General features: G+C 41.1%; 1 protein-coding gene across 1 annotated transcript in view; it reads right to left on the minus strand.

The window, feature by feature from the left end:
* LOC121911401 (ankyrin-3-like) overlaps positions 1 to 16,510 on the minus strand; it is a 125,661-nt gene that overhangs the window by 60,105 nt on the left and 49,046 nt on the right. The window contains exons 2-4 of the mRNA XM_042432830.1: positions 3,230 to 3,331; positions 2,827 to 2,925; positions 764 to 862 (exon numbers count right to left, since the gene is read on the minus strand). Of these exons, the coding sequence (XP_042288764.1) occupies positions 764 to 862; positions 2,827 to 2,925; positions 3,230 to 3,331 (300 nt within the window). The remainder of the gene's footprint in view (positions 1 to 763; positions 863 to 2,826; positions 2,926 to 3,229; positions 3,332 to 16,510) is intronic.

Raw genomic sequence — 16,510 nt, forward strand, 5'->3', positions numbered from 1 at the left:
GTGATTATTTCCTTGTTGGCAGATTTAAGATGTCTACTTAAAACCAGCTCAACAAACAGCCTTCAAGAAATGCCCACAAAAACAACAAAAAATGAAACCATATGATATAAAGCCTCTTTTAGATTTGGTTTTGGATGTGTTTTTCATTATGAGATAATTGCAGGCTGTTTTGTCTTTTTTTTTTTTTTGCATATAAACAACATCATAAAACATCCTGAAAATGTTCCAGTATGCCTGAAATAATACTCGCTACACAATGAAATGATCTCTCAGTTATAACTTTCAGTTTGTTTAGTAAGTTATTTGGATGTGTTTGTATACAATCAAATTTTACCTATATCACTGAGTAATTAACTTATTATTGACGACATAAAAAGATCTAATAGACATACTAACTTTTGTGTTGCTGTTGATCTGAAGTACATCTCCACTAGCTGTTTAAGAGTTTGATAAGATCAGAGGAAGATGACAAGAAGGTGAGTGAAATCCCTCTTCTCACCTTGATCTCATAGAGTTAAATGTAAAACGCAAAGAAAGCAGTTTCCTTGAGAGGCCGAGGCCTAGTTGGCATGATGCCACATTCTGTGAGTGAGAATCTTTCCACTGAGTGATTCCCTCAAAGTCAGTGACTTGATGATACATTCATCTAAACGAAGGGTTCCATCATAGCAGGGTAAGTAAATTGAAGTTGTTTCAGCTCCTACATGTAAACCTCCATGACCTCGTTCACTGACATTATGTGCGTGTCATGTGTATATCCCACCTGAGATTGTGCGTTGACATTGGCGCCATTAGTCACCAGCTCTTTGACGACTTCCGCTTGGCCAGCCAGCGAGGCTATGTGCAGAGCAGTGTTTCCTTTCTGGATTACATGGAACAACGACAGGAATGTGTGTTAAGCTCTGCCCCACCTGTCCCATCGTTTCGTGTGTGTGTGTGTGACTGTCTCGTGTGTGTACCAAAGTCTGTATATATATCAATGTCGGTATCCATGTGTCCTAGTGAATCCCCTCACACTGACCATACTTTAATACCACTGGTATTCCAGCTCTGGCACCCCCCCGCCTGCACTGCCAACAATGTGTCACTTCCGATACCCTATGTCCCGCACATAAATGAGCTCCCACTGCGCCTCGGACATAAATAAAACTACAGGAGGCTTTTTATGAACCTGTGCAGGTCCTTGTGAAGGCAGAGCCGACCCCCCCAGACTGTCTCCTGGCCGCGTGACACTGGGCTCTGTTATTCGTGACAGTGACCTGTCACATGCACTGTATACTGTAGCAGTCACAAGGCAGATTAATAATAAGACAGACAAGACTGTTTAGTATAAAATGTAGCTAAAGACACAAAAACAGACAAACCAGCTCCACTATTACTTTATGATCTAAATTATAAATCTAATTATTGTTACAGGCTATCTCACCGATTATGCTTTATGTTACACTTCCTTACTTGCTCCCACAGTAACTTTACTGCATTTTATTTTCTTTGTAAAATGCTACTTTTCAGGGACATTAGTGTAATATAGTGCAATCCAACGCAAAAACTCTGCAATATACACTCACTACCTGGATGAAGCTGATAAGTTCCAGCGTTTGTTGAGAGAAGTGTTGATTCAAGTCTTTTGTAATTTTTGAACACATCTGTGTTTGAACATCTGTGAGAGATTGGCAACACATCACACTGTTGAACAGATTCTGACTATGGCCCTATGCACTACTTGGTCTTGAACATCTTTAATGTTAGTGTAGTCTAGTACGATGACAACACTACAGCCTAAAAAAGAAGCAAAATAACTCTTCTCTGACTGTTTCAAATTGAACAATAAAAGCTTCATGAAAAACCCCCAAATCACAGCAGAGTTAAAGCAACATCTCTCTAACAGTCTCAACATTGTAAGCTTCACAAGTCTAGCATTTGTTTTAGAGCTGTCGAAGGCTAATGAACCGAGGACAAGGCCTCTTGTTTAATTCTAACAGAACAAGAGCAGTGCAACATTAGAGTGACAGATACACAATTAACTTTAGCATCAAACACTCACACAGCCTAAATGGAACACTCTGTTTTATTAAATCTAGGTATCCTTGATAACACTGCCTCCTTGATTGTCTCCCTCGGCTGCATAAAATAGAAATTGATAGGCATTGGGGCGCAGGCAGTGAATCCCCAAGATCTTAAACTAATTCCTCAGCATCCTCGGGGTCACAATTGAGAGGCTTTAATTGGGGAGATTTTCTCCTTGATCTTGAATATTTCATTGTGTCCTGTGTTTATGTCAGCACTAGGCATGTGGCCTGTGGCAGAGAGGCTGAACGAGACGACTGGATGGGAGCCTTCCAGGCGCAAATCTGGATAATGTTTTTAATGGCTCTCCCTCTCAACTCCTTTTAGCATCTGAGGAGAGAGGCTTCAAAGGGAGAGACCCTCCCCTGATGCATTATATTAAATGATATCACATTGTTCAGTACGTAAAATATAACACTATTGCTGCAACTACTTTTCAACTTGTACTTTATTTCACACATTTCCAGTGAATGAATTTAGCATTGAAATTGTCAGCTCTGTACGTTATAGTGTAGTCTTTCTGCTTGACTCTGGCATATATTTTATTTTTCCTTCTCAGCACTCCAGCAGCAATCCCCACAGGGATCATTACATATTTATCTAATACTAAACACTAACAACGGCTGCACACTTACAGGAGTTGTACTGTAGCTGCGTGCAGTTTAATCCTACAGTGCAGCCATGATTTGTGCTGGATCCAAATAAAGTCCTCTGTAACATCAGCTGAGCTGCTGCGATAGGTGATGGGGTGGGCCTTACCTTTGTTGCTGCATCCACAGTGGCTCCGAGCTTCAGCAGCTCGGCAACAACCTCCACATGCCCCTCCTTGGAGGCTAGATGAAGAGCATTCAGACCATTCTGAGAAAGAAACATATACAGAGGAGTTAGAGTATCTAATGCAGTATGATATGGAATGAAATAATGGTGTTAATTGGATGGCTTCAAATCGTAACGTATTACTTCTAGAGGCTGATCCTGATTGTTCAGTTAGAGCCCTTTAGATCAATTGACATCAATTTGCAATTCGGCTGATGCAGCATAGTGACATGAGTATGTTCATGCGTGTAGAAAAAGCATAACTTCAGATTCTTCTTTCTTACCAAGCAGCACAGACACCCATAAGAACGTCTCAGCTTGTTGATAACAGTGTTAGAAAACTCACCTGATTGCAAATATCAATCTCAACCCCAGACTTGAGGTAGTCAAGAACCTTTTCGAGGTTCCCTGCCCGGGCTGCTCGTAGGTAACTGGCATTACTGTCAGACTGGAGAGACGAAAAGGAGAGGGAGAGAGAGAGATAGAGAGAGAGAGAGAGAGAGAGAAGGTGAGTAGATCAGGTCAGGCACTTGCCACGAGCTTATTCATCAAATTATCCAACTGTTACAATTAGGTACACAGGAGAACAAAAACAAGTAAAAAGCACATACAAATGCCAGAATTTTACTGTACCAGATAGAACTCTGTCATCATTTCTCAGACATCCACAAAACATCTTAACAAAGGAAAAAGCAAAGCCAATATCCACACACACAGTAGGTCCATTGTCCCTTTAAAATTGACGTTTCAGAGGTCCACCGGTGTCTCAAAGCAAGACAGAATTAAAACACAAACATCTCAGCGAGTGAATCCATGAGAAAGCCAACAGAGCCCCAGCATAGTGTATCATCCCAACAATTCACGTCATCCTCCGTCATTCAACACATCCCAAAGGATGTTCAGCTTTATCAAATCCAAATGTCTCTAATTCCCAAAGGTAGGAAGTTCAAAGACCGGGCGATTCTTACAGCTGCCACGGAGATCTCCTCTGTATCCACCAGTAAATCAGTTGTGAGTCTGTGTCGCGGTGCTACCAGAAGCACAGCATCCTCTATTCTGCTTGACTGTCCTTTACAGAAATAGGGCTTTGCACACCAAAATAAAATGATGAGGCAAGCATGTTTTTGCCCCTATAACAAATGTAGTGTGCATGTGCGCGCATGTGCATGCGTGTGTGTGTGCGTGTGTGTGTGTGTGTGTGTGTGTGTGTGTGTGTGTGTGAGGAAGAGAGAGGGAGGGGATGGAGATCGAAAGATGGATGAGAGCAGACAAAGAAAAAGATGGAGAAAGCTGAGAGAGAGAAGAAGAGAGAGAGGTTGGGTTTCTTTTCCATGTTCATGTTAAGTCTTATGACACTGGGTTTGACATAAAGTGACACACAGCAAACTCTGCACATTTTGTCACCCTTCTTCGCAGTAGTCACACACACACACACAAAGCATTTTGTAAAACTCAGCTCTGGAGCTGCTGAGAGCAGGGGGGAGGGAAGCTGTGATATGCTGCTTCATAATAGAGGCTCAAAAACCAAATTCCCCTGAATTATCAAAAGCCCAGACCTGCTATATTTAGCCTTGCGTCCAGAGACACTTAGGATAAACTCAGTAGGGCCAAATGGTACAAGCGGTTATCCAACACTGTACTCTCCGCCTCCCCCACCAACATGCTCTTCCAGAAATAACTCTGACGGACGTAGAGGGATCTGACCCAATGCCAAAATGTGAGTGAACAAAGACATCCAACAACAGATTGTTCCACTGATAGGCTGTGTATACATGCACAGATGTGTAGACAAACAAAAATAATGGAAGATGAGGCGGTGTTAACTGGAAACTAAGTCATTTCCTGATTATAAGAGACCATTAAGCTGAAGCTCATATCTCTGCAGCCAATCAGCCCGCATCTAGAAATGTCTTCTTCCTTTTTCAATACCACCAACCCCCAGAGGACTGTTTGATAGCAGTGAACCACTAATGATATTTCTGTTCCAATGGGAACTTGAGAAAAGTCCTGATATAGCAGACTGTGTCACTGGCACAGGGCCTGAACCAGCATGATCACTACAAAGATGAGGCACAGGCTACATAAATAATGCAACATGTGCCATAAACAGACAAAGCAGTAAAAACGTTTAAAGCAGCATGGTAAAATCTTGAGGATGATTTGTAAAAGAGGCTCCTGGTCAGATGCTGCCATAAGCAATCAAGTGAGAATCTCTGGCACCAGCTGCAAAAGAATCATTAATATTGGCAAGGCTGAGGTACATTGTGGCACAGCTGCACTATACAGTGAAATAGATCTATGAAAACTTATAAATCTCCAAAACAGTGGCCTGAATCTGATCTGCTGTTACTACAGCCTAAAAACAAAATGTTTTAGAAGTAGTGTGAATATGGATGATGACCAAGGAAAGACAAAAATGTTTAATTTCAGTGGCGATAAACTGGGGACCAACTAGACAAACACACCATTAAATATATAATTTACTGTAATTCTATATCATAATCATAATAGCACTCACAAAAGCCCCAAAAGTCCCAGACTGAGGTCTTCTACTTGTTGGTCATTGACATGGACACCAAGTGTCCTTCATGATGACCTGTAAGAAACACCTTGCAACCCAGCCAGCAGGCAATCTTCACTGTCTCACTGTCATCACAGCGTCACCACCTAAACACTGCCACTGAAATTAACTCCCTGCCACTTTTTCAATGATACTTCATCCATCCCCTACATTTTGGCTACATATCATATGGTATCAACATGATTCATGGTGGTTATTGTTCACAAGCAGTGCTCTGCAGGAATGAAAATGTTGTCTTGATGAGAAAGCATGCTAGCAAGAAGGGAATATAAACAGAGCACGATCATGGGGTCATTCCCCCAAAATAACCTTCACACACTTCTTTAAAAATTTAAAGGGGGTGTATCATGCGCATTTCCAGGTCTGTATTTTTATTCTGGGGCTCCACTGGAATATCATTGCTTGATTTACAGTTCAATAAACTCCTGATTTATCTTACACTGGCGCTTTACGCAGCCTCTCAGTTTAGCCTCTGTCTCTTTAAGGCCCCTCTCCCGATGAGCCTACTCTGTTCTGAGTGGCCAGCTCTCGGAAGCTTCAGTAATAGTAGGATTTAACCTCTTGTTCTCATTCTTTACTGGAAATATAAACTTCTCAAATATATCCATACATATTTGAGCCTGAATCCAATCCGAAATATGCGAGCGGACGATGTGAACGACCCATGGAACAACCTCAGCAACAGGGGCTACGGAACGGACAGCCACATGTGAACAATCTAACGTCAGTTTGACGGGGAAGTAGAGGTAACTTTGCAAACGGTGCGATAGTTTTTACATACGTTCCCCTGAATTTTTAGAACTTTGACCATGTGTCAAACATGGTCGACATCAAAACAGTATATAAATGACAGAAAATCACAAAAAGCATGTTATGTCCCCTTTAACTTTATTCATAAATCCTATCATTTCTTCTTCTCCTTTTACCCCTTACATTCTTCTCCTCTTCTCCTTCTGTTGTTTTTAACCATTTGCCAGGGACATTCTTTTTAAGATGTTGCAAAATCTATCATAATTAATTTTCATTTCTTAGTTATCTATACATTTAGTATACTTTTCTTGCATTCATCTTACTGTATTTTTAACCTCTCTAGTAAAGCCCTTTGGTCAACATTTCTTGTTTGTAAATGTGCTCTATGAATACATTTACTTAACTTTCCTTTAATGACTGAAATCCAAGTTTATACCCAACTCCAATTTGAAGATAATCTCAGAATATCACCACCATTCCTTCCTCCATTATCAGTTAATCAAGTCAAAGTCTCTTCACATAATATAATACCAGTGCAGCATGTGTGTGTGTGTGTGTGTGGGTGCACGTCTGCATGCTGGTACACATCCCAGCAGACGTTTTGTATCTTACATAACCGGCATGTGTCCTAAAAGTGTGTGCCATGGTGTGTATAGCATGCCTGTGTGACCCACGACTCTCAGGCTTTGTTGAGTGTCACCAAATGTTTGACCGCTCTAAAACCTCTGACACGGAAATGCGGGGGTTACACAGCTGTGGACAAGCAGCCTTCATGGCAATTTCTCAGTGATTTGCACACACATCAAATATTATGTAAGTCAAACATCATACGTAATACTGTAGTCCTCCAGTCCTCTTTTAACAGCGTGATGCATTGATATGTAATTGAGGACCACTTGTTGGTTTGTACTGGCAGGTTTTAAAATCATTAAATGTTGATACGCTAATACATACCTACAAAAGTAAATGTACTCTCTTTGGAAATAGACACATCTCAAAAACAGTCTAACGGAGCATTTTAAAAGTTTCCATGTCACCATTTTGCTATAATCTCATCAATATTATGCAGTTCACTTTGCTTCTCCTTTCTTTCTCTGCCAAAGCTTAAATGCCAACAGATTAAGTAGTTTTCATCCATAAGTCACTATTCATTGCACTCATCAGTTTATCCCTTAATGCCAGCAGTGAAAACCAGTGACTAACATGTCTAACCCTTCATCCCCATCCCATCCATGTCCAACATGACGTATCTTGAAGTCTTTGTGAATGAAGCATTACATAGGACAGGGCAAGAGATTAGTAAGAGAAATATCATTAAGCCTCCGCAGATCAGAGGTTCAAAGAAAATGGGGCCATTAAAGACTAGGTTAAGCCTGAAGGAAAGCATTAATCTAATGTTAGATAGAGAGGAGAGGATGAGAGAAAGAGACCGAGAGAGAAATCTGACACACAAGTGATAGCTGGAAAAGCTGAGTTATAGCATCACTCCCAATTAAAGTCTCACAAAGTCAAAAATGCAGCTAATTTCCGGGTAAGTCGCTGTAAAAATGACAATTAACCATCTCAGTTCTAATTAAAAATGCCCTCTGGTCACTGACTGGTGTCTGCAGATGCTCCATAAAAGGGAGAGGAAAAACTGAACTGAACAGCGTGTCTTAGTGTTGCATAGATTATATAGGTTGAATCAGATTACTTCTGTTTCTCATTTTGAAGATGTCAGACTTTACAATTGAAATTCTTTGAAGATGAACAACCCATTAAAAGCTACATCTGCTATAGTACATCAACAAAACTCCTGTAATTTTTCCATAGTATTAATGTGTCCGTCTAAGCACTGGAGAGTCAACTAAATCTAAGCATTATGACAGTAATTTTTAACAAGAAATGTGAATGTAAATAGCTGATTTTGCTATATCAATGATAACAAACTCTGGAGGAACTTCTTGGGGAAAGACATTAAAAGAAGTGTCCCAATTCCAAAAGACATAATAATTCTAAACAAGTTTTCAATACGATCACAATTTAAAACAATGTATGCATGGAAAAAATGTTTGATATTGAGTGTGATGGATACTCTTGTCCTTCAATGAATTGGACAAAAGAAATGGAGCAGCTGCTCACAGCTGCAAAACATTAGAATACATGATAGAATATAATATAGAGATCTTTAAAAACAAAAAAATGGTATTAAAAATGTTTGGTTTCTCTTTGTGTCATTACAAAGTTGCAGTTTGATGTCCACAGTGCACACGATTTTTGTGTATCTCAAAAAACAGTATCCTATGAAGAGTAGTATATAGAACATCTTGTATACAGTTAGTATGTAGTTTGGAATTGGGGCACAGCATCTGTCATGATCTCAAATAGTGGCTGAGCAGTCAGTTTTTTTGGGTGGTTCACATTTTTGTTGCATCCATCTTTCTTGGTATCGAGAGTCATCTCATTTTTTAGCCACAGAGCTTTTGCTTTCATTTCTGCTGATTTGTACTTGGCACTTCTTCTCATGACATCATCTGAGTGATTATCTCAATAGATAGAGGATATTTAGTTGTATAGAGACTGATATCCCCTGGGCGCCAGACTCCGGTGATGTCAGTTTGGCACTTTGCACCGAGCGTGTAACACAACAAAATCTCACCCCGACACGCCGCATATTGCAATGCAGCCATGTATAATGCATGCAAGCATTTTTGGACATTGTTTATTTAAAACATATGCAGGCAAAAATATGTACATACAAACGCAGACCTGCGGGGCATGTTGATGTCAGTGCTGCAGGCTCAGGGTGAACTGAGCGAGCTTAGAACTGGACCAGACCAGAGAGCCTGACCAGCAGTGGCTGTATTGTTTCACTTTATCCCCTGCTCTCCTGACAGCACAAAACACACAGAGCTCCACAGCTCTACAAGCACAAAGCCAGGGGCATCAAGTGGCAGGCCACAACACCCACCGGTGCCAAAGACCTTCACCCCACCAACCAACCAACACCATCCATCTCTCTCATCTCTAAACTATCGAACTTCCCCAATTCCCCGACCTGCTTAGCCCCTCATCCTGCATCCTGATTTCTCTCTTTCTTTCAAGGCTAAATATAGCAAAGCTATTGATGAATTAATGCCCCCATTTCACTGTCAACATGCTCATAACAAAAATCATTATTAAAGCTTTGAGAGGAATGGCTGCAAAGAGAGTTATTGGCAAAACAATAAATGGTAACCTACAACTGGATTCTTTACGTTTAGATCCTCCTCAGATTTCAGTTGCACAAAATTTCCAATGCAAGGTGCGTGAGCATCTGCTTCACTGCCCTCATGGCTGTAAACATCATACTCTATGCTGTTATTTCGGGCACCAACATCACTCTAAAATATCCCTCCGTTCTACGCATGCTGCTAATGGAAAACACTGCACATTTCAGGAGCACTGCAAAGAGACAAGTGGTTTATCAGTCATGCTTGCTAAAGGCCACTAGGAGGAGTGTCTGTGAATGACAGTATGAGTGAGTAAGTAAATGAATGAGTGAAAGAGAGTAAATTACTCTCTGGATCTGTTAAGTGTTTCACCTCTGAAAAGACTGCAATAAATAAATGTTCCTAACACATTCTCTGTTGATAGAGAGCTTTACTGGGGAAAAAAAGCTTTGTTCAAAATGTGCCTCCATTTGGTATCTTGTGTCACATCTTTTTCTTTCTTTCAGAGAGCCAAATGTCAGTAGACATAGAGTGCTTTAGTGTGTGAAGAGCTTAACACACTGCTCGATGAATTCCTTACAGCTTGGCTTCCATCTTAAAGGAATAGTTTGACATTTTTGGGAATTTGCTTTCATGGTGTGAGTTAGATGAGATGATTGATATCACTGTCATGTATGTATATTACATAGGAAGCTGGTGGTTAGCTTAGTTTAGCATTAAGAGTGGAAGCAAGGGGAAACAGTTAGCTCGGCTCTGTCCAAAGGTTAAAAAAATCAGCCTACTAACACTCAAAAGCTCACTAATTGCAAAAGCAAAAAACTGCATTTCAGAAAATACCAACACTATTCCTTTAAAAGGAAAAAGCATCCAACTTGCTCAGTAATACATACAAACCTTAACATTAACAACATGAAGACACACTGTACATTTTGGAGATGCAGGTGCATGTGAAGCTTCCTGTCTACACACCAAATTTCTTCATTTGATTGCAGCTGACTTTAAATATTCAGACAAACACACAAATGTCATAATGCATGATACAGGTCATTCTCGCACCACTCCATGCACCACTCATCCATAATATCAACCTTGGAGACAGTCAATAACCATGTTTATGTTTTTTGAAGATAATACCAAATCACAACACTAATCTAAGTTTTCAAAATTAAAAAAAAACACGATAAAAATTGTAAGAATAAACCCAAATATTAGCACTACTCACTTGTGTCAGGAAGACAGCACCCTCTTCCACAGCCATGTTCTCTCCCTTTCTCTTTCCCTTCTTTCTTTCTCTCCTCTGTATGAAGAGGAGTGAAACCTGAGCTCAGAGTGGCCAGGCAGCCAAGCAGCCAAGTAGTCAACCAGTCATCTATTCACTCACTCAGTCACTTAGCTCTGTCCTTATCTCAACCTCACGGGCATCCATCCTACTCGGAGGAAAGAGCAAGGTGCCACTAGTGGCAAAAAAAGAAAAAAAAAGAAAAAAAGAAAAGCACACTAAGAAATGCCAGACGTAACTGTTCCTTCCGCTGTCTGGTCGATGCCCTGCGCATAAGGTAGAGGGATGATGGGAGTAAAGCGGTGTGTAGGGAGGGAAGAAGAGGATATGGGGGTCTGTTTAATTCTCCAGTGATGAGTAAACAAAGCGCCGAGCCCCTCGCAGTTGTTCACGCTGCAGAAAGGACACACGCCAAATCCCTTCTGCTGCCTCTCTCCCTCCCTGTCCTATCTATTTCGTCTTTTTTTTTTTTTTAATGTGTCTACAAGGGTAAATCCCCACTGCCTCCCAGAAGCTGGCCCCTGCCCCAGAAAGCACCTTCGAACAGGGAGGGTGCAGGAAGAGCACCCTGACTTACCATAATAGCTGAGGCTTCTCCCTCCCTCTCCGCCTCCTTCCTTTTCTTCCTCACCTTCATTTACTCTGAGGGGTGGGGGGGCTGGTGTCAGTATGATCTTGATATCCAAGGTTGGGGAGGCAAGCGGGGAGAGGGGCCAAACTGAAAATAGAAGCTGAAACAAATACTTTAGCTAAAGTGACTCGGCTGGGATATGTCAACCCCCCCTCCTCTCTTGTTATCCCACCCACTCTCCCTCTTTCCCTCCCACTCATTCTCTCTGGTTCACTCTCCCTGCCTCCCTCAGCCTCTGCCAGCACACGGCTCTTTATTGTCATCTTGCTTATCAGCTTTTTTTTTTCCCTCTAACAAAAACCACTTTGAGTATTGTGAGTGTGTCCTGGCTGGGTTAACTCTACCTGGTTACATTGACTCAACCAGGGGGAATCTCAGTGCATGGGAGCTTGCAGTTGTGAATCAGTGTGCTTTTGTGTGTAGGAGGGGGGTTTTTCCTAGTCCAATAACAGCAGAGAACAACAACAATAACACCAGACGCTATTTTGGGGGCGAGGGGACCAGTGGGGGCCTCCCCCAACAGTCAATGAGGACACTTAAACAGAGGATTAGGGGTTTTTCCCTTGGTATTAGGGACACCCTCTGTCCTCCTACCTCTCACCCCTCAGCAGACACGCCCCACTACAGTCAGCTGAGCGGGAGCCGGGGATGAGAAGCTCACCCCCACAGATTTCTCCTCTCAAATCCTGCCCATAGCTGAGCTCCAGCACAGGAAGATAGCAGCCAAGCACACTCACTGCTCTCCTGGAAAAGGTGGATCTGATCATTATCTGTGTGAGCAGAAGGGAATCTACTGTTGAGGTTAAGCGTAACATGCAGTGTAACTACCGTATCCATGTTATATGTTTGATTTTGGGTTATTATAACTGTGGGTGGTAAAGTATGTGATCTGATTATCTTATCTTCCAGGATCACCCCTGACAGTGTAGCCAACGTTTTTTTTTAAAGGATGGTATTCTATATTTCTCTTATTGTCAACAAATCCCAAGACCAACAATGTGTTAGACCATCTCTCAGTACTTTCTGACATCCTTATCCTCTCTGTGACCTCAGCTCCAAGCCTATTCGTATCCACTGAAGACATAAATCTTTTAAAATAGATCACAAATGTATACTCTAATTTTAAAAAAGCTTGGTAATATCCTAGAAAGGCTTTGTTCCATAGGTTTTTGGCAAAATGTATTTATTGGGAACAATTTTCAGCTGTGGATTTGGTGCACTAGCAGTGTGCTATTGTTCATCATGATAAAAGAAAATGTCACCCAGTGAAACAATGTGGCTCATTGATGTGTTTGAAACAGCTTATGGACAACAACGGAGATCTATGGCAAAGAGAAATAAGCTATATCACAGACAATACTGTACTTGTTAGTTGGATTTATGTCTTTTCATGGGATTTTTAACAATAAGAAAAGTTATAGAATATCAACAGACTTATCCTTTAAATGATCTCCTATTAAGTTTAGGGAAACATCATGTTTACAGGCAAATAATATGGTTAAGGATGACAAATTTGGAATTGAAATTAGGAAAAGATCATGACCAAACGACTGCTTTTCTGTGACAGGATGCACACTTGGGTCATTTTGCACTTAAGTCCCATCCACCATCCCGACCTCTACACCTTTACTGCCGTTCAGAATACAAAATGAATGTGATTCCTATGGGGATACAAGGCTGAACGGATGTTTTTGCTTCAGTGGAAAATCCAGTCTATACAGGTGAGTAAACAAAATCTGTAGTCATTAACCTCCAGCATATGGAAAATCCTTGGGACATGCCGCTCTATGGTCACTCTCTCCTTCTGTCTGTGGTATTTTGATAATATATGCTAAGCACATCTCATCAGCATCACACCAATACGTGTTATTTATAGCAGGAATGCTGCTGTTCTGGCAGTGCTGCCCCGTAATATCACACACACTAATGTACACATACACACAAACAGAATAGACAGTCACAGCCTCTGCATTCACATTCTCTCACACTTCCACAGGAATGGCATCACTTGCATCATGGGTATGTTCCAGTGCTATCGACTTTCAGACGAGAGACAAAGGGAGTTAGAGACATTCAGAGAGAGTCAGAGAAGTTCAAAGGAGAGTGCGAGACAGCGGGGAGAGAGAAGTGTACATGAGAGCTGACAGAGGGAGTGACAGATGCTCTGGACCAGACGAGACGAGTTGAACATGTGATTGGTGGATCACAGGGCCCTTCACGCTAACACTGCAGTGAACAGCCTTCCTTGGAAACAGCAGCGTTACCATGGCTACGGGGGAGGTTACAACAGAAGAGGAAGGGAGTCAAGCCTACTTATGGAGAATTATCTCTTTTGACACAGTTGTGCTCACACACACGCACACAGTAACTCAGTCATTCCTATGTGTCAGTCAACATTCACACACACACACAGTATGGATCAATACATCATCCAAGAAGATAAAAGTGTAATTAGATATTTTGCGGTGGTATTTTTGTGTTATTTTACATACATTTATGCACTTATTTAAGTGTTCGATTGAGTCTCTGAGCATTGAAATTCTATTAGTGGCAAGTTTATAAGCTCAAGAGGTGGTCAATATTGATAAAATCATCTATCATGGTACTGTTTGTGTATCTTTATATCACAATAGTGATAGAGTACAGTTTCTGGACATTCATTTCAGAAACTGTTTATAGATTAAATTAAAATATAGGATTTATTAATAGGTGATACTAACAAACTTAAATATTGTGATATCTTTAAACCAATACCTCAATATACCAATATAACAATATACAGTTGGGTAGTGCTTCATGAAACACTTTCAAAATATACATGTAATGTGAATATGATGATCAAATAAGAAGAATAATTCACTCTTCATTTTAAAAATAGCCTTAAAGACGTGGAAGAGATATATTTCAATATTACGTTAACTAAATCCAAGTCGCTATTAGATCGTATATCGCAATATATTGATGTATTCTCCACTTTCTAATCACTGCAAAACTGGGATGGGAATTCATATAACTCAGTAAAAGTTCTGAGTAATACAAAGGACAATAACAAGGCACCAATTTGACTAAATGTGCAATGAATTCTGTCACAGAGTACTAATCAAAAGCACTAACATTTCTTGGAAGTAGTGCTTTGCTCCAAAACTGTATTTGGCTTGTCACAACCAACCCACAAAAAGAAAAAGTCTATGTATTCAAAAGCTTCTGGGCTAATCCAATTGTCTCCTGGCTAGCTTTCTTTTCGTGGTTTCACAAACATAACAGGCGAGCTCAGCCATCTCAGAGGAGCTGTAAAATATCAGACCGGAGCTCGCTCAAGGGCACAGCTCCCCTCTGTCACCCGGGACATGAAACCATTGGGGAGAGAGGGGAGAAGGAGAGGAAGAGAGGGACAGGAGAGGAGGAGGCAGAGAGGAGGAGAGGAAGTGTAGAAAGGAGAAAGAGAGGAGGAGGAGGAGAACTGGGAAAAAGAAAAATAGGTGAACCATTCAACTAGAGCAGCGAGTGAATACACAAACGTCGTCATCATGCACCACCGCCACCCAGTTTGGCTGACATACATGTTCGTCAGATTCATTATCAAATTATTACTTAATTAGAAAAGCCCTCCAATGTCGACCTAAGTATGATATTTATAGAATGAATGTTAAATCCTAGAAGGGGTTGTTTCAAGGGCTTGGTAATGTAAGTAATATACTGTATGACTACAATACTTCAATCATTTACAACCTTATTACCATATGTAGTCATGCAGTTCTACTACTGCTGCTGCATACGTGAAGTCTCCTGTCTCTCCGCTGTCTAGGACCAGGGACAATAATGCTGACACTGACATGGGGAGAACCTGAAAGTCGCATTGGATTTCTTCCAACTGACTAGTCAGCTGTGCAGGTGAAATCTACACACTAGTGCACCATGCTGGATCGATAGCCGTCCCGCCAAAAAGTCACCTGAAAACCGGCCCCAGAAGAGCAAAGGTGAGACGGTGAAATACAAACAGAGGAGGGGGAGAGATAGAAGAATAGAGGACAAGGTGGTGGGGTTAAGAGGAGTCAGAAAGTGCAGCAGAGATAGTAACAGAGAGGATAGGAGTATTATACACATGAGAAACAGCAAGAAACTGTGATAACAGAAACAGAAAAAGAGAAGTCACATCACGGCCACAGAGGCAAAGACTGAGTAAGGAAACAGAGGGACAGGGCTCATAGCCAAACAGCGACAAGGGAGCAAAGAAAAGTAAACAACATACCAGAGTTTTTCTAAATCTGGCACAAAGTCAGAGACATCCCTTCGATTGAACTCCTCCTCCTCCTCCTCCTCTACCCTCTGCTCTTCCTCCTCTAGCCTCAGTTTGACCTGCAGCAGACTCTGTTCAACAGTCAAACACTGGACTCTGGTGGACAGTCTCTTGCATGACAACATCACAGGCGTCTCTATGACATCTGTCAGGGCTCTGCAACTGATGTGTGTTTTTTAAAATTTTTACAGCAGGATGCATATGAACAAAGACCAAAAGACAAGTTATAACATGTAGAATCCAATATATTCTCTTGTTCAGTTTGGCGATTAGTTTTGTCAACAACCTTGTCTGAACTGGACTATGATGATATTATTTATTTGAATGCTACAACATAATCGACACTTCAGTCATTACATAACTGGTGTTTCTTGGCCACTTGGGGTCAACGGAAACAAGCTATGAACACAACAGTGACATATTACCTTTTAAGTTGATATGGAAAACTTGTTGGCAATCAGTTGCCTGTTTACACATCCGGAAGATACAGAGCAACATTATCATTTGGAGTTTCTGTCCAGCTGGACAATGTCAGTCTAATATTCACTCTCCTTTATCTCTGTTTTTGCTCTCTACCAACTCCTGTGGGAAATATCTGGCCTTTTGGGTGCTTAATGTTCCACTATCAGTTAGTTGCTAACTTTGTCAGTCTGCAGTTGGTTTCAAAGCTTTTTTTGGCTAAACAACAGCTTCCGAAAATGACGCTATGGGAGTAGTGGGAGTGAACCAAAGTCTGATGATAGTTCTCTTCACTACACCCAACCCCTTTCACATTACACTTAGTCATTTAAACTGTTGTTAGCATAAAAATAGTAATTATAGCCACTATAATTATTTAATGAATGAATTTATGAATCTCTTTCCAAAATTGCAACTATGCAAATGGTGCAAGACACAT

The sequence above is a fragment of the Thunnus maccoyii genome, chromosome 14 (genome assembly GCF_910596095.1).
Source record: "Thunnus maccoyii chromosome 14, fThuMac1.1, whole genome shotgun sequence".
Lineage (NCBI taxonomy): Eukaryota > Metazoa > Chordata > Actinopteri > Scombriformes > Scombridae > Thunnus > Thunnus maccoyii.